Genomic DNA, 22,368 nt, shown 5'->3' on the forward strand with positions numbered 1-22,368 from the left:
GAAGAGCATGAGGGAGAAGGACGAGAAAACTTTGACTGAAAAGGAATATTGATACTGGGCAAATAGAAATGTGTGTAAATGTATTTTACTTTTTCATATCAAACCCCAGTGAATATTATTTATGTTCTGTAAACTGTATGTATTATAGAATATTTAGTGAACACAGCAGCTGTGTTTGGATTTAGTGATACTGAAAACTCTTATCACAGGGATTTTTTTTTTTTTAAAGGGATAATAGTTACTGTTATGTGAGGTGATCCCCAGTGCTTTAAGGAATACTGATCTTCACAACTGAAATGGTGACTCTGCATCAGAATAACCAAAGTGAAATGGAGAGTGGAAAATTAAATACCTACTAAACACATCTTTCCAAACTTCAGCTTTTTCTTTCTAGGTGCCTGCACATAACATCCTGGAATCATTTCTGCTAGCTAGGAGGAGGCTGCAGAAGCAGCTCAATCTGCTAGGAATATGTTGGCAGGACTGACTGTAAGAAACCTAAAGCATATGCAGAGGATGCAGCTGAATGTCTGAATTTGGGAGAATATTGGCATGATATAAAATTGAATCCAAACTGTTGGGTTTCGCATGACAATTTTCAGTTCTTCCTTGGTAGAGTCCACTGGAAAAGGGAAAACTAAGTGATCAGTTCTTTGAATTCTGCATTACCTGACTGATACCTGTGGCTGAGTTTTAATGCGACTCTCTACTGATGCTGTAACTCCATTGAATTAGAAAACGTGAAATGAGTTGCAACAGTAACGGCCCTACAAAATGAACATTTCAGGAGAAGTCTTGAGCTTGGTACTGTGCCTCCAAGGGAAATAGTCCTGGGTTTGTAAGACCAACCCTGTAACCAATTCCAGAGTTGAAGAACTTTCGCTAATAGTCCCAGTCATCAGAGATTTATGGTATGAGATTTTGTTAAGAATGCATCATCTAATTCTAACAGGCTCAACAGAGCCATAAGAGAGGTGACTTTTCAGATCAGTAGATACCTAGCCACAGATGGCTCTGTAAATCAAGAAGTCACTACTGTGACTTTCAGACAAAAGCAGAGAGTTTGTCTTGCAGCTTTACCTTTTTGCGTGCAATTATTTACATTGAGTGATTCTGAGACCTCTTTGCTTTGGAGGAGAGTGAGATACTGTGGAAATAGGCTTAATTAAAAAAGAAATGTTAATCTATGTACTCCTTCAAGAATTTATTTATAACAAAATCTTTTAAATAATTGTTTTAATACTTCTGAAAGTGACCTTTCAAAGCTCTGTGTGAATCCATCACATTTCAGTTGTTCTATGCGCATGCTGAAAAACTGCCTGGAGTTGAGTAGCAGTTTGTGATACTCAATTTTGTGCTGTACTTTGTCATAGCAGTAGCCTTCAGAAACCAGCTGTAGAGTACAATGCACCAGATTGCTCACGGATTGAGATGCAATTCAAAATAAGAAAAAGTATCAGAATCCAAATTAAGGACAACAAGGATTCATTGAAAAATCGATATCCTTCTTCATTAGACTGCACTCAACTTTAAGAGAAACAGATCTCCATCAGAAAGGTCTATTCTACAGAACAGAACTGTTGGGAGGAGGCTGTAAGGCAGTGAGAGTCTCTCAATTATTTGTAAGTAACGCTACCCCAGGAATAAGCAAAGAGTGTGGTTTTAATTAACAGTGAGTCATGAAGTAGGAAGGTCTGCCAGATACCAGGCTGGAGTCCAACTCATTACCACCCCTAAATGGTTGCACACTTGGAGCAAACGTGTCTGCAGGCCTTTTTTATTAGGGCCAGAAAATTTACAGCAGGTGAATTTAGCTGGAGACGGGCCCAGATTGCAAATGCCGAAAAGCACAATGGCAGTCACAAGGTGTAAAAGGTGGAAGAAACTAAGAAAGAACAGTTAACTCCCAGCTGCAGCTGAAAGTACGACATTTTTTATTTGGTGCAGATGGTGGTTTATATGCCAAGATTCACATACAGTATATACAGTCTGATAGGTATTAGAAAGGAAGTAGCTTTTTCTTGAGACTGTGGATGAATTGCATAATATTGTAAGTGACGGGGCTGGGCAGGAATCCTTCTGAGATTGCACAATTTACACTTTAGAAGAGGTGTTGATCTTCATTGAAATATACAGTTGTAGTCTTCAATACAACTTCCTCCCACGGCACTTGCTGCCTTGCCTATTCAAGCTTGTTTCTCATCCATGCTTTTCTAGAAAGCATATGGAACCACTGGCTCTGGAGGTTGTCCTGTAATCTGAGGCAACTTGATCTCAGAGCCTCCACCCCTCCTCTTTTCTGCGGAAGGCAGAGAGATTTTTGGGGGATCTTAAAAAGGAGGAAAAAAAAAAGAAAAAGAGGAAATAGTTTTAAAATAAACTAAAGTTTGGGAAGAATGTGAGGAGAGCTTGACTTGGAGTCAAGATACTGGACCGGAGTCAGGAGGACCAGCATGGTTTATGTCCTTGAGCCTATTACTTCATCTGCCTCTCAGCTTCTGTGTCCCTTGGCAAATACCAACAGTAATAATGCTCAGTTTCTTAGCTTTTTCTTTCTAAACAGTGACAGGGCTATTTATCCTATGCCTGCATTGGGCACATTCTGATCCAGGTCTCCACGTGTGTCTGCAATGCATACAGGACAGAATAAATAGCCTCTGAGATCTAAACCTGTGCCATGCCTTGTCCAAGGACTTCCTACTCTAGAAATTGCCCATTTAGGCCAGTATCCTCATCCTGAAAGTAGGTGGTACCTGTTGGATAAGAACAAGAAGCAAGTAAGGGAATATCCTTTTCCCCCATCTTCAACATTACAGTTTATCCTGATCTCTCTTAGTGAGAGACTGGCTTTAATCCGAAAACATGTGGTTTCAAATCCCTTCCAAAAAATGTTGTTGTTAATTATAGCTACTCTGGATAATCTTGTTAAACATATAATTATCCAGACCCTTTTAAAACCTCATTAATTTCTTGGCTTCAGTGGCGTCATGTAGCAAGGACTTCCACAATTTAATAAGTGCTCTCTTATTTTATTTTAAATTTAACACCCTTTAATTTTATGGAAGGTCCCTTGTATTACACGTTATAAAATAGAGTGAGATGGTATAAAGGAAATTAAATGTATTTATTATCTTGCATGTTTGTCCTCCTAAAAGTAAGCAATCCCTGTTCTTTTTTCAATTTCTTCTGTCACTTTCATTACTTTTTCCTGAACCAGCTATCTGCAATATTCTCTCGAGCTACTGGGGATATCAATGCCTCAGCATTTTGGGCAAGGTCTTATTGTTGATGTAAATGAAGGTATTATGACATTCATTATAAGATTCAGAGGTTGTTGAGTTAGACAATTCTACTAGCATATTCATCTACCTGGATGTCCTGTGTAATATGGATATTTCAGCTTAGAGCATAGCTCCAAGAAAGATCTGATGTCCCAGTCCTTGTAGTTGCTAGCACTTTGCCATTTTTCTTGTCTTCAGATGCAGAGATCTCCTTTGAGCTGTTTACAGTGGTGCCCATGACCCTGTCTAGATGACCATCCCATTCTTCTTAAAGCCTATGATGCATATATTTTTCTTAATATGATTTATTGTTTTGTGTTTATCTTAATTTAGTTTTATTTTACCAGTATCAAAGATTCACCTGACTTGGTTAGCTCTCACTGACATGGGACTCTTTGGCCCTGATTTCTCTAAACATCTTCTTCTCATATGCAGCTTCTGCTCCTTCAATATTTGCTTGTCTTCAGAAATAGCAAATGATGGCTGTTGTGAAAATATTTTGTAAGGCACTACAGGTGATAAAGAGAGAAAATTAGCTTCTTAGAGAGAGTTGGAGTTTCTTGACTTCTTTTAGCCTCCTGATGACACATCTTTTATTCCTCGTCTTTTTTCTTCTCCTTGTCATCTCTGTTTAGCACGGCATTGGCTTATCTTTTCGAATTTTTTAGAAGTATTTCTTTGGTTTTGACCTCTGGAGAACTGGTCCAAGCCCAGTTGGTCTTAGTGTGCTTTGAACATGGTGTAAGTAAGATTTAATATCTTGTTTCTGTGGTTTAAAAAGAGTAGGTGAGGCTCCCTTATCGCTTTGCTTGCAATGCTTGTAGTGGTGAAGTTTGCCAGACCTTACCCAGCTGCCTCCCTCAGTAACAACTCTCATGCATCTCATCTTAACAAGGGTCAAAAGTTTACAAGTTACATTAGCTTCTGGGTTTGATGCACATGTCTTTGGATAAGTCTTAACACAAATATGTAATTATACTACAGCAGTGCCTCAGCTACATAATGTTACATAGTGCGATATGTTATGTAATGCAATACATTGTGTATTACCAAATGCTGTGAAGGCTGCACCTGTTCTGTTTTGGTTAGAAACATGATATGATTCAATTCTTCATGTGGCATCTCTTCACTGGGGTTACTGGTTTGGTCTTCTAACAGTCCTCAGTTCGAAATTTTGAGATACAGAGGTGTTAACCAGGACATGAAAATCCTGGAATACTGTTGCCTTTGGACAGCCTGAGTGATGAATAACACAGTAAAAGAAGGAATCTCTTGGGTCACAGAATTCAGCCTGCTGCTGTTGCAGGCAGCTGTATCATACAATTCCCGCTGGAACGCAGGATGCACCATCTTGAAAACAGGGCAATTTTTCTTCATCTCATTGTTCCTGACAAGACCCTGTTCTGTAATTTTGGTTTTCTGGTGGTTAGAAACATCTAATTTAGATTGTACATGTATTCAGAACTCCATTATAACCCTTTTAGTTCTTCTGCTCTTTTGCTTTGGTATACTGGTTCCTTCTGTAGCATTTATTTCTCTGATATTTTGGGGAAAAAGCATATATCTTTAAAGTTTCTTCTGCAAGGTGAAAGAAGTCAAGTAATTTTGGATCCTCTTGTAGATTAGATGTCTCGTTCTCTTGTTCATTGCAGTAATCTGTGGCTCTTCGGGGTGATACTGGGGTAGTACTGAAGCTAGTCCTGTATGAGCTGAGGCATTACTGCAAATAACCACAGCACCGTGGTTGGGCTCTATACCATCCTTAGCCAGATGGATAATGGTATAATGTATATGTTTCTTAGTCCAGAAATTACTCCATATGCATGCTGTACTGCTTCACATACCTGCACGAGCTCGTTTAGAGTTTGTACTGAATTGTGCCTTGTAGTCATAACCCAACTCTTCCTATTTCCTTTGCACTAAAAAAAAAAAAAATCTTTAATCATCTCAGGCCAAACCACTGAATACTGCCTGTGAGTTCCCCTCTCTTTTGCATTTGGCTTATGTGCCTGACAGCTTTTTGAAGTCGAGATGTGAAACTCTACTTCCATGTTATCCAAGTGAGTCTTGTGCTGAAATCACTCGATGTTTGCTCAGGTGCAGTAGATACAGTAGGAAGTGAAATAATCTTTGGCCCACTCAGTACAATATCTATTGTGTACAGGATTAAATGAGTTGCCTTCCTATTATCCTGCTTCAGAATTGTACTTCTCTGTATTCATTTTTTATTTTTCATTTCCTCTGGATCTCTGAATGCCTCTGTCCCTATTTGCTTCCACTAAATAGCTGGTCATTTTTGTAACGAATTATTCTTTCCAACAGGAGATTTTACTAGGGAAGTACATGTCTATCAAACACTGCAAACACATTGAAAGTTTTTTTTCTGATGGTGCATCCCTGATGAATTTATCTAATACTGTGTAGGCATTTAATCCAAGTTTTAGGACACTTCAGATCTATCAATGATAGTTTTTTTTTTCATTAAAATCTATAGAATTTAAAGGTAATGTAAGATTTTCCTTTTCAGTGGTTCAATTGTGTAAAGTTTAGAATACTTTTAAATTCCAAAATGCCTCTATCTCATTAATTTCACACCTGCCAAAATGTTAATTGCAGTTGTCTCACATTTGATGAGTTCAGCTCATTTAGCAGGGTCTTCTGCTGAAGTCACCCAGTGCCTGCGAGTGTAGACTGCTGAGCTCTGAGAGTGGTGTTATTTTTCTGTCCTGGCTTGGAGCCTGCAGCCCTCCCTCCGCTGCGTGTGTCTGAAGTGGTGTTCCCCTTTGGCTTTCTGTAGACCCTCATGAGCTCTTTTTAAGCACCACATGTATCTCAATCAAATGACCTTAAAGAAGATACTTTTACTAGGCAGCTCCATTTCTGCAGAGCTCAAGTAGAATGGCATATGGGAATTGTTGACGTGGAAGTTTTTGTATCTATTCTATGTCAGAAGAAGCAGGGAAATCCACTCCTCCCATGCTGACAGTTTGAGAAGAACTGTGGAGTTCTTCAGTTTCTTGCAAAACTGGAAATTCAATAAATGATTACCTTAACACAGTTCAGTATTGACTGCAGGTTAAAACTATAATCATTTATATCCCATTAAAGGCTTGCAGTTCCTTTGATGGTAAAACAAGTAGCAGTTAAATTTCTTTTCCAGCTTTTGTACTCCCAGCTTGGTTTGTCTAAAGAATATTTTGTTTTGATTAATTTTTCTATATGTATTTTCACAATATGTGCTGCTCCTAAAGACAGGTAGGTAATGAATTTTTCCTACTCCTATAACTATCTAATTTCTAAAAATAAAGGTTAAAGATCTTTTAGGGGTGAAAAAAAAGGCTTTTTGAGCAAGCTTGAAAGTAGGAACTCAGTTATGTTATGCTATGTTCCATGTAGATTGAATGCACCAGTTTAGGCACTACAAAGGAAATTGAAATCAAACAATGTGATAGTAAAGAGAAAGTCTATTTCTGTAGTTCTGCTGGCACTTAGGTGGTTGGACCAAACAGCTTGTCTCAGATTATTGCTAAACCCAACTGTTCAATGTGAGCATTAATATTTTTAAAATGAAAAGGAAGTCCAGAAATTTGAACATAGTAAAGACTTGAACAGGCTTACTAAAGATGTCTACAAAATTGTATCTGTGCTACTCTATTGCAGATATGGAATAAAAATATGATCTCTAATTAAAGGTAAATAAATAGTTACATGAAGTGATTTCTTCATTCTCTGCCAAAGAGAGAATCATAGTTTTACAGTAACAGTGTCAGCAGGAGGCCATGAACGTGTGCCTCAGGGCACACACACTGCAGGGCAGCATGAAGACAATCCAGCCCTCTTGAAGTAAGCTGGTGTGGCTGTCGAAAGCAAGGGAGTCTGTGCTGAGCTCTGGGATGCTACATCTAGAGCAATTCCTGTGGAGCGTGATTAAAGTTGCTGGAAGGGGGTCAGACTATGCGGTCTGCATTGTGGTTTATTCACTCTCATCTCCTGATGAAGTGGGTGCTCCTTTCTTTTTTCGCAAACCAAACCAGGCACTTTCAAGCTGATCTAGATCTTAGAATCATAGACTTATAGAAGAGTTTGGGTTGGAAGGGACATTTAAAGGTCATTTAGTCCAACTCTCCTGCAAGGAGCAGGGACATCTCCAACTAGATCAGGTTGCTCAGAGCCTCATCCAACCAGACCTTGGAAGCACTTCTCTGGTAACACCATCAGTAAATAGCAGGGTCTGCTGCAATGTACAACTCTGCCCCTGTGCCGAACCTGTGTGCCTGTCACTGTTTGGGTAAGGCTGCTGCGGGGGTCCCAGGAAGGAGCAGCTCTGAGAAGCTGGTGGGTGCTGGGGTGAGCCCTGTAGCCTCCTTGGCAATTCAGAGGCCACAATAACATGTTTAAATGCAGGAACTCAAGCACTGCTTCTCAGGAGGTTGTTTCAGGCTCTCCTTCGCAGAGGTGCTTTGCAGAGCACATGACAAGCAGATTGCCTTGGGAGCATGGCAGTACTGCCACGCAATCTAATTGCAGGTTGCATTCCTGCCACCTGCAATCCAGACCCTTGGAAAACATAAAGTGTCATCTTGACATTAAGTTTGATAATGAGACTCATCATTGCATCTCTATAATTTTTAAAATGCTGAAATAATACATCGATAAATTGAGAAATTGAGCTGACACAGCCGGAGCCATTTAACCTTTGTTAAAAATTCTAGAAGCAACGTGTTAAAAAGAGTTGGTGAACTTCACCTAACTGTATGCTTTTTCTTAGGCTTATTTTTCATTTTCTCACTCCTCTCAGTTTGTTTCCTGGTTCTGGCCGGGAGGAAATGTCAGAATACTGCAAAAGAGGCTAGTTGTATAGCATTGACAAGCCAACTGGAAGGAGGAAGCACCTGAACTCTCATGAGAGCTTAGCAGTGCATGCTTGAGATGTCCCAATAATGAATGCGATGCACTGGGAGTTGTGTCTGTTCTGACACTTGTATATCCTTAGTTGTAACAATTCTCATTAGTTAAATTTTGTTCTTCTCATGATTTGAATTTTTGAAGACTTCCATTCATGTCCTTTATAGAATCAAAAAGGCAATAAATGAACAAATTGGTGTTTACAGACACGGTACTATTAAATGTAGGTACAAAGCAAGGAGTGTTCTGAAGCAAGAATGGGGTTTAGCTTGGAGTTAAGGCTTCCTGTTAGTAAATACATCTCTGGGACTAGAGGATATTTTTGTGCAGTAGTTTATACTATACCAGATGAAACATTTAAAAGTTGGATGTTAATAAAGCAGCCCCCAAAGTAGCTAATGGACATTCTGGCCCTGGCCACAATAGTAGCTGCCATAGCTGCCACAGAGGTTTTACTGTTTCCTTGCCTGTTCTCTGTCTCAATTTGGCAGTTTAAAAAAATTTGGACAATAAATACTCACGGGACTTCCACACGATTGCTGAAAAAAACTAAACTGCATTTAGTTTGTTTATAAAAAGTCCTGGGGCCCTGCTCTGCAGAGCAAAGGTCATGGAAACACATGTTTATGGCTTCACAAATGCTCTATACTCCTTGAATGGAGAAGTTTATTTGATTTAATCAGCATCCACAGGGATCCTGTAATTGCATAATAAGTAATTTATTATGGAAGTAAAAGTATTTTTCTAACTGTAGCCTATGTAGCATGGGTATGTAGCTTTAGACTAATCCACATAGTAAAAAGAGCTTTGCAAAACAGTCTGACTGGAGTAATGGTGTTCTGTGATGAGCGCGTACTTGCATGGCTATTTAGTCATCTGAAAGTGTTAAAACAACAGGCACATTATCACCATATTGGATGTAAAAACTGCTCACTGTTTGCCTGCCTTCAGCAATTTGAAGTGCTCAATGTGAGAAACTGGAAAGCCATCCCAGATAATCCAGCTGGTGGGCGGTGGGTATGAGAGCGGGGGAATCCAAAGTTTGTCTTTTTGACGTACACTAGAACATGGCCTTTCAGCTACTTCAGGAAAGGAACATGGCCTTTCAGCTACTTGACTTCACCTTGGATACTGAATTACAAACAGATATGTTTGTATACAAAAAAAAATATCAAACCTATAGTTGTTTAGCTCTCATAGTTGTTTCATGGAAATAATCATCAACTGGGTCATGAATGACACCACTGGGAGGTCGACAGAATGAGGCTAAGGACTAAGGTATCGTCATTAAAAGGATTTGAGGATAGGGAAGAGAGAGATGTGGAAGGTAACCTGCCTCTTCCAGGGAGCATGCTGGTACAAAGCACTGGTCTCTGAAACTAGGCAATTCTTGCACAGCCATATCATTGATATTTCAGGCTGTGCTAAAAAGTTGCAAAACAGTATGCATCTGTTCTGGAAAAGCTTCTGGGGCTGCAGATTATGGTTGTCGTTAACCATCAGGTTTTCCCATTTGCTAGCTTGTCTTAAACTGAGGAGAGCGGTTGAGGATCCTCAACTCCAAACAGAGATTTGTAGTTTTAGAAGGAAAATTCGGGAAATCAGTTTGGTATTTGCTGACGTTCAGATTCCCAAAGTTTTCTTTCCAACAGTCGATAATCTCAGTAACTCCAAAAGTAGTTTGTTCTGCATTTCCTATGAGTGTGAGTGAGGTCCTAACTTTTTTTTTTTGTAGAACTTGGAATTCATATTTTCATATCTACATAAAAGTGGACATACAAGGAAAGTTAACTTTGATAACTCATCAACTTGCAAGCTTTTAGCTATGCTTAAGGTGTGTAAGCCTCAATGCATGGAAGTTTTGGACCATCATCTCCTTCTCAGCTGTATTCTGGTCCAGTGAAATGCTCTCTTTCTTAGTGCTTCTCCCTGGGCATGCAGTGTCACACGTGACAGTACTGGATTATTAATACTGAACTCTTAAGACAAAATATAGTCTAAATATCCTTCAGATCAATGAAGCAACAGTGGTTAGCCTGATCAAGTTAAAAGATTATGGTCCTAGTGGTCATGATAGGAAACTCCAAAGACCCATTTTGAGGAGATCAAGGTGTGAAAATGGGCATTTGGCACATGAGGTGAAGGATCTCCTTCACACAAACCTGTTTATAGTAGACGTGCCATTTCATAACCTTTAAATGTCCAGCAGTCTCACTCATTCTGTTCCGTTTGGGATATGAACACTATTGAAGGTTCACTGGTCATATTAAACTCAAGGCACAGTGCAAAAGAGGCAGTTGAGGAGGAGCAGGATTGAGCCCTAAAGGATTAGATAAGGAGCAGGTTCATCTAATCATTAAAGCACAAGCAGAAATAATCATAACTTTTGCCCTTTGTGTGGCTTTCTCACTGAAACATCAGTGGCAGAAGTAAAAGCATAATGTATTGTTCACCCTACTGTCAGCATTGTTTCTGAATATTTAAGTAGCCCCTGTTTAGATAGGAGCTCAGATATGAGCAGCAGTGATGAACAGACAGAACGGCTCTTTGTGCTGCATGGCTCAAAATGTGACGACTGCATGTTTGGGCTGCCATCTCCTCTCCATTATTTTGCATAACGATCTAATAATTCATATACTGAGAGCTGTATAAGTCAATGATGACAACAGCAAAGCAATTGAAGTGCTAGTACACTCCATTTATAATGGCTGTAGCTGGTGAAATAGCCAGATATGTCCAAGCGAAAGGTACATTTCCCAGATCAGCCCTGCTGTATTTAATATGTATTTCATTGTCTCTAAAATAGATACTCTTGAGAGTAAGAAGGCTTCTTCTGGGCATTCACAACATTGCTAATGCTCCAGAGTAAGAAGAGAAAGTTGGCACCAAGCTTGGAGGTGAATTGAAGGAGCTCACAGGGAATTTTGTTCCCTTTGGGAATCCACGTAATTAAATGGTACTGAAGAATTTAGTTAAGTAGGCTGAGAGTGCAGCCACTCCTACTGCAATCTTATCTGTCGATGTGGAATTTTTTGCTGCCAAAGGTCACGAATAAATATGAAACCGCTATTCTGATGAAAAATATCAATAGTCTCTCTTTCTCACTTTCACGCACAGTGATACTGCTTGGCCAGAACTGCCGTTAGCTAATACAAGTTCAGATTAGTGCCAAACAAGCTATGCTGTATTACACCAAGTGAGAACCTGGCTCAAAACCATTACTTTGTTTTTTTAAAATATGCCCCTACATGTCTGTGAATGACTAATTTTTCCATAAATTGTACCTCTGGGTGGGCCTTATGCTAATCCTGCAGTTTCTCACCATGGGTTGATGATTTAGTTTGCATCACTCAATAGTTGTGTATGTCTTCTGGTCTCCAAGATACAATGGAGATTTGATGGTGAAGGCCACTGCCAAATCCTAACAAACTGCTCAAGTATGAGAGGCTTTTTCACATTTCCTTCTTTTCCTTTTTCCATTGTGTAGTTCTAAGCCACTGGTCTCATTTTCCCTGCTAAATTGTTGCAGATCACTCAAGCTTTCACTACTTCTCTCTTTCTTACTTTTTCTCTTGCTCTTTCAGCATCAGCCAACCTCATCATTTCTCATTCTCTCCTTGAGCCTCCGCTTAGTGTATTTTTCCCTCCCAGACTGCACTTCAGTCACCAATGAGCTATCTGTCCATTTGTTTCACCGCTTGTTGCCCTGTCTCGAATCACTCATGCTCACCCCAGTCTAGGTTTTGCCTTTGAAATCCGAGAAGAGTTCATGGTGAAGGGTTTGAAAAGTGAGGTGGTTTGAGGAACATCAACCGGCAACGCACATGTGCTTGGTGGCTGGAGCTTATACCTGAAGCCACTGAGCCAAAGAGGACTTTAACAGGTAGTAGATGGCAAAATGGAAAGAAAGCTGAGCAAACCAAACCGAATTGCACATGAAAATGAACAAGCAGCCTTTTTTTGCACATGTAGGACTGCAGTCTTTCTCAGAGACAACCCTTAAAATCCTTTTTTCTTGAGACAGATTTGAAGTAGAAGCCATAAATGTACAACTCTAGCTTTAGTACGTCTTTCATAACTCTCTTGTTACTTGCACGTAGTCAAAGATTATAAGACTTCATTGTTAAATAATATATGCATGATTTTTAATTTAGAATTCCTTTGTCTCTTTGTCTCTCTCTTTTTCATTCCCTTTTTCTTCCCCTCCTTCTCCTTTAGGCTGTAAGAGAAAAGTTAGAGCCAGATGATGCTTTGATATATGAAGAAGATCTGGATGATGAAGACTGCGGTGAAGGAGAATTTGAGGAAACCATGAAATTAAAACTGCTGCGTAGAATTGCCTCCCTAGCATCCAGACTGAGGGAGTTTATTGGCAACATGATAATCACCACTGGAAAAGTTGTTGTTACAATTTTACTTGGTTCAGCAGGTTGGTGCATTTGGAAAGTTGCCTCTAGAGCCTATTAGATTATGCATTTAACAAATGAGTTTTCAGCACTTTGGCAACTGGGGGAATAACAATGGAAATTTTTAAGGGAAAAGAATTGCTGCTGATTTTATTTAAATTAACTTTTTGGCAGGCATTGGAATATATTGAGTTGCTTAATTTTTTTTGTACTAATACTGTGTAGCTCTATCATTCCATATATGAACTTTCACAGTTACTGCTATAACCAAATGGTGAATGGTTGCATATTATAAGTTAACATAATATTAATTCATAGATATGATTCTGTCACTTCAAAGTGTGAAAAGGAACTGTATTCACATAGCCTTAAAAAAAAAAAAACAAAGAAAAAATAGAAAAGATTAATAGGTCAACCATGCAGCGTGTAAAAAGAGTGATAAGCAGTCTTCATGTTGGTTTTAGATGTGGTTGGTAAAAGTAGCTGGTTTCATATGATACAGCCAACCTTTTATAAGACATTTGACTTATTACCACCTAATCAGCTACAGACAGAATGGAAGTGTACAAAATCACTGTGGATTGTATGAATGAACTTAAAATTGGACCATACAATTGTAAATTAACATTTATGTGCCTACTCACGTTTGAATGGCGTCCCTACATATAAAGTATAAGTACAAGTGTATACTTAACCTGTAAGTATGCTAGTATATGAAGTATAAAACAATAGTACAAAAATGCTTGGTATTGAATGATGAGGACTGCTCAGGTGTGGCTCTTTCAGTAAGGTAAAATTATGTGACAGCCTTACACGTAGCTGAATGCCAAGTGATAAATCCAAAAAGGGGAAAAATGTAAGTTCTGTGGATCACCATGGGACCTGACATCAGGGAAGAGAGATGCCATAAAATTAAAAAAAAAAAAAAGCCCTGATAGGTAAAGACAAATAAACATGATTTCACTGCCATTCTGAAGTAGCGTAGGTGAACGTCACCCAGGGAAGATGAAGCAGAAGGATCACACAGCAGTGGCAGGGAGTGATTTTTTCCGAGTGGCATTGGGCAGCTTCTCTGCGGGACTCCAGCACACGCGGAGAGCTGGGAGGTGTTCAGGGGAGAGTCACAAAAAAGGACTTGAGGTCTGGGAAGCCTCTATTCCAGAGAGAGACCTTGAGCTTAATTAGCTAAATACTTCCTTACTTACTGTGCCAAGAAAAAAAAAAAAAGATGGATGGTGATTTGACTGCAGCCTTAAAATACTGAAAAAGGTACAAAGTGCTTCCATTTTTAACAGACATCTCGTGTACTAGAACTTATAATACGAGCCAGTAGTTAAGTGGTGAAGCTAGGCAATTTCAGATGAGAAAGAAATTTTGAGTTTTTTACAGCCTGAGTAATTGGCCATAATAAACAACTTTTTAATGGATATAGTGTATTCTCAGTCTCCTAAAGTGTTCAAATAAAGACAAAGTATCTCTTTGAAAGAAGAAAGGAAATAGTTACAGCCTTAAGGCAGAAATTGCTGGGTAAAATTTTACAGCCTCCATCATGAAGGCAGTTGGAATAGATGATCCCTGTGGTTCTGTCACGCGGATTACAAGCATTTGTGAGTTAAAAAAAATCAGAAAAATCAAACATTTACTGACTATCCTCTAGATTCCTTTTATTTTCAGTGTATGCATCATGGTTTTTTCTTTTTTTTAATAACTCAATATATTTCAAGATTTATGTGAGAAGACTTTTCACTGTTCATCCATCATGCCATTTTAGCATCTTGTACTTAAAATTCATTTTCAAATCTAATACGTTGGCACTCTCAGGCACCCTGCCTATGTTGGATGGCCTTGCAGCCACATTTCTGGTTTTCTCCATGCTTTGTGAAACATCTTTAAAAAGAGAAGATTTCATCTCAGAGGAAAGCCTAGAGAGTGGTGGTGTACTAAGTGCTAAGGTAAAGCATAAGTGACTTGAACCAAAACAAAAAAAAAGAAAAAAGAGGATTCTTTCCTTGCAGTCTCAAAGCTAATAGCAGTCTTAAGAGCTAAGTGTAATAATTAGCATAAATACTAATTGGGTTAAATTGTTTAATACACTTCTTGACAGACTTAATGGTTAAGAAGTGCTGATATTCCCACACCTTTCCAACCCTCCATGTTTTTTATTTTCACAGGTATGATGGTGCCATCTTTGACCTCAGCTGTGTATTTCTTTGTATTTTTGGGCCTGTGCACATGGTGGTCCTGTTGCCAAACATTTGATCCGCTGATATTCAGCTGTCTGTGTGTATTAATGGCTATATTCAGTGCGGGGCACTTGATCGGACTCTATCTGTACCAGTTACAGTTCTTTCAGGAGGTTGTTCCACCAAAAGATTTCTATGCCAGGTAAGAGAAATTCCTTTCCTATTTAATTGTGGGTATATGATGCAATCATTGTTATCCCATGTTGATACCAGTGTTCTTCCATATAATGCTTTGATGAATTTTATGCATAGCTTCATGTTCAATTTTGGAAGAGTCAAAGCATTTCAGACTGAATGGTTTTGCGTGATAGAAAGAAATCCCACCTAGGCAATTGTATGCAGGGCAGGGTAGGAGGGGAAGGTGATTTTTGTTTTGTTCAGAGTGATCCTCAGATGTGACTTAGAATGATTTGGCTGAAACGGGACAAAAAGGAAATCAGTGGCAGCACTGAGTACACATGCATGTTTTTGGTGGAGGAAAAGAAACGTTCTGAAGTCTAAAGACACAGTGTCTTCTTACCTGAGGCCAAATGCATGTGTGGTGCCATCCTTGTGTGTAGAGACTGGGAGCTGCTGTGGTACTTCACCTGCTGTACATAATAGTGTCTATTAATACAAAAATTTTCTCTGGTCATGCAGAACATGCTGGTCTTCATACCAACAGCTACATCACTTAAGGCAAAAAGCAGCATTTTAGTTACTAATGTGGTAAATATTGATTGGATGTGATTGCACTGACCCTTTAGTTTTTTTACATGCTTTTAGACTATAATCTAAAATAAGATGCTGTAATGGATGTATTTTACTCATTATTACTTTTTTTTCTCCTGCTGGATTATGATTGCAAACTGGTTTTATGGTATGTATTTTTAGTATTGTTGTAATCCTTATATTAAAGTGGATTTAAACCTTAGCTTTATTTCTAGTAAGCCTACTTAAAGTTCCTTTTAATTATTTTAAGTTGAAGGTGAAAGGATATTAGGTGTATTGAGGAGAATCATTTAATGATTTATATCTTGATGCACCATTAAAAGCAGTAAAAAATGAGCTGCCTAGCTACAGTAGCTGGTACTTTAATACTTGTTTTGACATTTTATTTAGCACAGCTTAATAGAAGTGTGTTTTGTCATGTTGGAATTGCTAACTTGAAGAGGCTGTTTGGGAGGGCATAACATTACCTGAAAAATCGGAAAAGATCTCCTTAGTTTAGGTTCTTTTGTGCCACCTAGAGGTCATGGTAGGAGAAGGGATGGTTTCTAGTACCAAGTAGCTAAAATGCTCACGACTTCCCTAAAGTGAAAATATCTTCATATGCATCATTTGTAAAAGTCCCTTTTTTCTTTTTAATGTTTTTATAAGTAATTTTAAATCACTTGAATTTTCATTTCCTTTAATTTTCAATGAATGTAGTCTCATACTTATTTTGTGCATTTAGTTTTTTTTTTGTAAACAGTGTAATTCTACATTTTATGATAAAATTTCATTCAGTACAAATATGCCACTTTACCTTAGTCACTCATTTTTTAAATGAAAAAAATCTGATTGCATGTAAGTTGCGTCTGTCTCATTGTAGAAAGAAAAAGCACCTTCAGAGTTTGAATTAAAAGCAGTCCCAGTGTTGGACTTTGGAGTGTGTACTGACCTTTTTGTAAGCAGAAATTGTTATCTTCTTGCAGACTTTCTCTTGAACTGGTACTGTTGGGTATTTTGCCTTTTACACATGATATCATATGAGAGACTGATGTTCTAAATTACATAGAAAATTATGTTTAAATGTAAAAACCACTGATGGCAACTCAGCAGAAGATGCAGTAAATATATCTTCCTTGTTTCTTTAGTCATAGTGCTTTCTGGTGTGGATTTACTTTGATCTACTGCTAGGGAGATGTGTTTGAAGAACATAAAGACAGCTGTTACCGGTGCTTGGAAGTGCAAATCTGAGTGTGAGGAATAGCTACTAATATGATTTTTAATGATTGGAGAAGGACTGGTATATAAGCAGTGGCTAGAGGAGGAAAATGAGAGATGCATGTACTTTAATGGTGCAGAAAAATATTTTAGTATTTTTCATCCTAGAAGAAAAGGAGGTTTCATCCTAGAAGAAAAGACTCTAAGGGGTCTTACATGGGTAAATTATAAGAGAAAATAATCTGATTCTCCAAATTCTTCTCTGCTATTCTCACCCAGAGTATCTTTTTAATGTATTTTTGCAAGAGGAGAACAGCAGATTGTTCTCATATTACTCAGTTGTATGAGCTCTGCTTATTTAGTTGCAATAGACTCACTGTATGAAAAAAATGCAGCATGTATTAGCTTTAGTGCCATTACAAATGGACCTTTATCTGTGTATGAAGGGGAGCTGAAGCATAAGGAAGAAGGGCTTTTATTTCTCTGTAAAGTTTTGAGGACTTGATCCCCAGGTTAAGTTCTCCTCAGATGCAAGGGCAGATGCAGAAACTACTCCTGTTGGGCTGCTGATGGGTATTATTTCTCTCTGCAGAGTGTAAGGCTGATATTTTTAAAAGCTTCTAGGATTGGTGTTTCTGGGTTTGAGTTCTGAAGTTCACAAGAAGTATACAAGTTGTTTCTGATAGATGAAAATGTGTTGTCTCTGAATAGTAATGCATTCAGCTTGCCACTGTATCGACTGACTTCAGACTAAATAAAATTAAACTATACCCAAGCTGGAAAGTTCTCGAGCTAACAGTGTCTTTCAGCTAAGATTTGCATCATCCTTGTGCTGCTCCTTCCTTTTAAGAACCTTCAACTCAGAATTCAGCTCTTGTGATTGTAAGAAGTGACTGAACAGAGTAACCAGAAGAAAACAGTTTTCTTGGGAGAGATAGTCTGAAATCTGGTGAATTTGCATATTTTGCCCTGAGACCTTGTGGGATTCTACAAGCAAAGTACTTCCCCCCAAAATAGGATGCCATGACAACATAGTGCTGTGTATTTGCCATAATGCTGTTAGCAAATATGAAGGCACTGATCTCCTACAAAGTTTCAGATCTTCTGTTGTGGCTTTCTGATTCTGCGGTGTGCAGATAAAAGTGGCATAAACACAAACGCGCACTGAAATGCCATCCGGTGCGCACTAGGATCTGCAGCTTGAAAAGTGTGAAGGGTACTGAAAAGTCTGAAGTACAGCTGATGTGTCAGGGGTAGGCATGGTAGCAGCAGAGGTCGCGTGAAGCTGCCTATGCTGCTAACAGATTTTCTTCTTTAGACCAGTCCATGGTGGAATAGTGAGCAGGAGTCGTTCAAGGCAGTGCTCTAACTGCCTTGGAAAGAGTGGTCCCAAATGGCGCAGGAGGACCGGTGTAAATGAGGCTGAATCTGCCCTTCAGTTAGGAGTTACCTTGTTGCATAAATTAGCAGTGGTTAAATACCAACTGATCTCTGTCAAATAAAATGGCCACACTAATTTTATAATTTCATTTTAAAGAGGTGTTTTCTGTCTTGACTTGCTGCCCTATTGCAAAATTGGTGATTTACAGCGGTGGGAATACAATAGCATGAAGTATCCATTTAAAACAAAATTCTGGAAATATCATATTTCTACCATAAAATTGTTTTCACCTGAGTTAATACAAACAAGTCAATGAGCTAAAATGACTTTAGAAATTATGTACCGAGTGCCACAGCCTGAAAAAATACTCAATAATATGTTTGCCATTTTTCAGATTGCTGCCTCCTTTCTTCCTGATGTTGTTAATTTTGGCAAAAGGATGTAATAAGGGCAATGATAAGGCCTTGCCAACATGAAGAAATAGAATCAGTGCAGTGGTATGAAGTTAATCCTGAGTCAGTAAGGTTATTCCTGTCCAAAACTGTACTTATAAGCGTATTTATTTAAAGATCCAGTAATGTGATGTAAATTAAAACCTATGTGCCAGCTCTTTCTTAGAATTTTAAGTCTGTCCTGTATTGCTTGTAGTTTTCAGGCAAGTAATGTTCAAAATAGTTTAAGTATGAATGGTTTCGTCTATGGGAAGGCATCACCCTTGTAAAATGGAGCAAACTAGGAGTCCAGGGAGTGTCATGCACCTGACAGTGACACATTATTTCACGTCTTATTTAAGTGAATGGGAATTTGGAATTACACAACTGATTGCTTTGTTGCAGTCTGTGTGGGGAAATCTAATCTAAGGCTGTCTTTTCAACAGGAAATTTTAATCTGAATGATGCCTATAAATCTCTTTAAGCAGGACTTTTAAAATAGGCTTTACAGCGATGAGTAATAAGCTTGCTCAAATGACTGTTTTATTTGGGAGGGGGAGTGTTTATATTCATATTTGCTACACATGGTAGATTCAGAATAACCAGTTTATTTTCAGATTTATCTGAGATGAGTCCAATCCAAAATCCTCCATTTGAACTTTCCTGAAAGCTTTGATCTAAATTCAGAATTTGGAGCCCAAATGCTCTATTTATCCAGGGTAATAAATGAATAAATGCTTAAGCACAATCTCAAAAATATTCTTGGACTTGTTAGATCAGGGTGGGCCATCCAGCTGTAATTTTTTTTCTATATTAGAGGTTATTGTGCTAATAAAATCTCAGCAGGAGAGCAGATATTGCCAAAATAGCAGGATACAGCTGATCAATTACCTTGTTGGCAGTGTCTTGCCTCTCTGCAGGGCAAGGCACTGATCTCCTGCTGCCTTCGTGGCTCCACTGGAGCCAAGAGCTGGGCAACATGTTTCACCTGAGCTGCAGCCAGTTAGTCCTTGCTGCAGACTGTCTTTGGCACCTATCTCAAAGGTGGCTCACCTCTGAGAGGCAGAAACGCCCATGTGAATTTATGAGGTTTTTGGAGTTGCCCTGTAACTTGGTCACAAGCCAGTGTTTGACAAGATGGAGTATTTGCAGTTCATTTGTATATCCCGTAGTCAGCTGCCCTTTGGCTGCAACAGCTTTTGTGCCTTCTGCCTGATTTTTTTAGCCACTTACCACCGTGATACTGCAGCATCTGCTGCCAGGGCAGAGACCCCCGGATACATCCATGTGAGGAATCTGCACTGCCCTTTGGTTCCCATCATCCTCTGTCACAAAAGCACACTTTGTAGTCGCAGAGCATGCTCCAAACCATGCCAGACCAGCCACCGCCTTTGTGACTATGACCAGGTTAGGTTTGAGAGCCAGGATTTCTCTCTTGCAGAGGAATAGAAGTTAGCTAGCTTTATTCTTATGGAAGTTTAGCAGCTGAATTTTGTATTAGCTGTATAATGCACCACAGCTTAGGAGAGGATTCATTCAACTTTAGCCTGTGTGCTTTTTTAGAAACTTATCTTCAGCTCCTTTTTTTTTTTAAATTATTTTGCAAAGGCAGTGAATGATTCTGTTAACAGCTTAGAAATGAAAGTTCAGATTCCCATTGACAAAGACAGTAATCATTCTTGCTGTTATCGTAATCACTTTCTAAACTGTAAGGCAGCCCAGGGTAGGTGGGCTCATCTGGGCTCGCTTTCCCATGAAAGTTGGAACCAGATGATTTTTCAAGGTTCCTTCCAACCTGGACTGTTCTATGTTACTGTGATTCTAAGTGGTCTTCTGTTCTGCAAAAGGTGTTTTGTCCCAGGATTTTGAGCACCATGCAAAGTGAGTTCCTCAAGATTATGCTAGGGAATTTTTCTGTACTACACAGTAAACAACCCATTTGCTGTCACCTGAACCATTAGAGTCCATGCAGTCTTCATTTTTTATTAACTACCTAATAACGTGTATCTGGCATACAAAAAGATTCACACCTACAGCTGAGGCTGGTGAGCAAACAGTTACCAGAATTCATGACAGCATAGCAGAAGAGTTTAAAATATAGGTGAACCAAGGAATTCTTAGTAAATCTTCTAACCTCAATTGCATTTGTTTCTCCTTCCTAAGAGGATGATGTACTGATTCTTAACAAGCCTTGCATATTCTTTACTTCCAGTTTAGTGTCTTACTTCACTGGAACAAGCTAGTGTGGTTTTTATCAGAAACTGCTCTAGATGACTGAAGAAGGAGGAGTCCTATTTAATGAACCCCACTCAGAATTTCATTACAAATGAAACGTTTTTTCAAGACTGAAAAAGATTAATATAGTTTTTTACTTGTTTGAGTTTCACACTTTTAACCATTCAGATAGCACTATCTGAAATATCCAAATGCAATAGGAGAACCAGTGGTGGAGTTCCCAGTCAGTTGTAGCAATAAAGCCTTGGAAACATTGCAAAACTACTTGCTGTTGTGAGATTTCCAGCTTAGTGTCTGCCACACGGGCATTTGGAGATTCATCCAAAATGAATTCACCTCTTTCAACACTTATTCAGAGGGATTCCTTGGAGATTCACTCATCAGCGGGCATGTAATAAATGTCCATGCTGTGCTCACTTTATAGCAGAGTTAAATTCAACATTGCTTTAAAATAGTTAGCTCAAGTTTTGGTGGAAGTCCAGTGGTGACAACAGGGAAGTCAGTGCAAACTTATCCAGCTTTACTAGGGAGAATTTGTAGCCCTTGCTGGTCTTCACATTTTTATTAATACCCATCTCTATTTGCTACATACTGCACTTCTTTAAAATCAGTAAATTCTTGTTTGTGCCAGGATTTACAGCAAGTTTGAAGCTCTCTGGAAAAAAAAAGCAACAATGAACTAGTAAGTAAACGGCAGCAAATTCTGTGGCAGAGCAGCCCTCCCAGCCTTGCTGGCAGCCTTTGTGGTGGTGGCTCTCCATCTGCACGGCGGAGCCATCAGCCGTCACCATAACTGCCGCCCTGCTCTAAGTGCCAAATTTAGCCTGGGCAGAAGCAGACGCAGCTTTATTCACGTTACTGGTGCTGCACCACAGGTGATTTACATCCCTCTGTCTTCCTCTGAACTTGAAAAGGGATGTAAACCGAGAGACCTTTTAAAAACAATGGGTTTCAGCGCCCGGGAAAGAGCAGTCTCCGAGCCATGCATTGCTGCAGCAGCGTGCCGGGGACTGGTGAGCTCTCTGGCAGGCTGGCCACAGGTGGTTCTCATTAGCAGGAAGAGAGGAGCCTCGGCGCTCCCAGCATCGTGGTGCGCGCTGTATGCGGAAACCGAGCGTAAGCTGCAAACATAAAAATCAGTCACCATCGCGTGACGTAATGTTGGTGAATTGCCGTTTCCTTGCTGTCTCCTGCCCCCAAATAGCCGTGTGTTACCATAAAAGCAGCTGAAAGTGCCTCTTTCTTGAGATGTGTTGAAATGTAGGGGTGAGAGAGGGACAGAGAGAAGTGACAAATATTTTTAAAGGTGCTGATGTACTGTGGTAAAGCTGCCTGCTGATTCTGGTTCAGCTGGACTGGGTATGCAGTCACTCTCGTAACAGAACTGTCCCACTTTTGCATCCACTTAGGCAGCTGATTCCTGTGGGACCAGCACACTTCTCTGCTAACAGAACCTCTGCTCATGGTCAGAATGAGCTGGATCACTCCACTCCCATCCACACTGTACTTTGCTTACATGTATCTGATTCCCACAGTGACACTCGAATCCAAACTCCCTGCCCATCACAGGGCTGTCCT

General features: G+C 39.3%; 1 protein-coding gene across 1 annotated transcript in view; it reads left to right on the forward strand.

Moving 5' to 3' along the window:
* PIEZO2 (piezo type mechanosensitive ion channel component 2) overlaps positions 1 to 22,368 on the forward strand; it is a 323,563-nt gene that overhangs the window by 181,649 nt on the left and 119,546 nt on the right. Inside the window, exons 6-7 of the mRNA XM_086740615.1 lie at positions 12,405 to 12,615; positions 14,764 to 14,977. Of these exons, the coding sequence (XP_086596741.1) occupies positions 12,405 to 12,615; positions 14,764 to 14,977 (425 nt within the window). The remainder of the gene's footprint in view (positions 1 to 12,404; positions 12,616 to 14,763; positions 14,978 to 22,368) is intronic.

The sequence above is a fragment of the Chlamydotis macqueenii genome, chromosome 2, assembly GCF_036417535.1.
Source record: "Chlamydotis macqueenii isolate bChlMac1 chromosome 2, bChlMac1.mat, whole genome shotgun sequence".
Classification (NCBI taxonomy): domain Eukaryota; kingdom Metazoa; phylum Chordata; class Aves; order Otidiformes; family Otididae; genus Chlamydotis; species Chlamydotis macqueenii.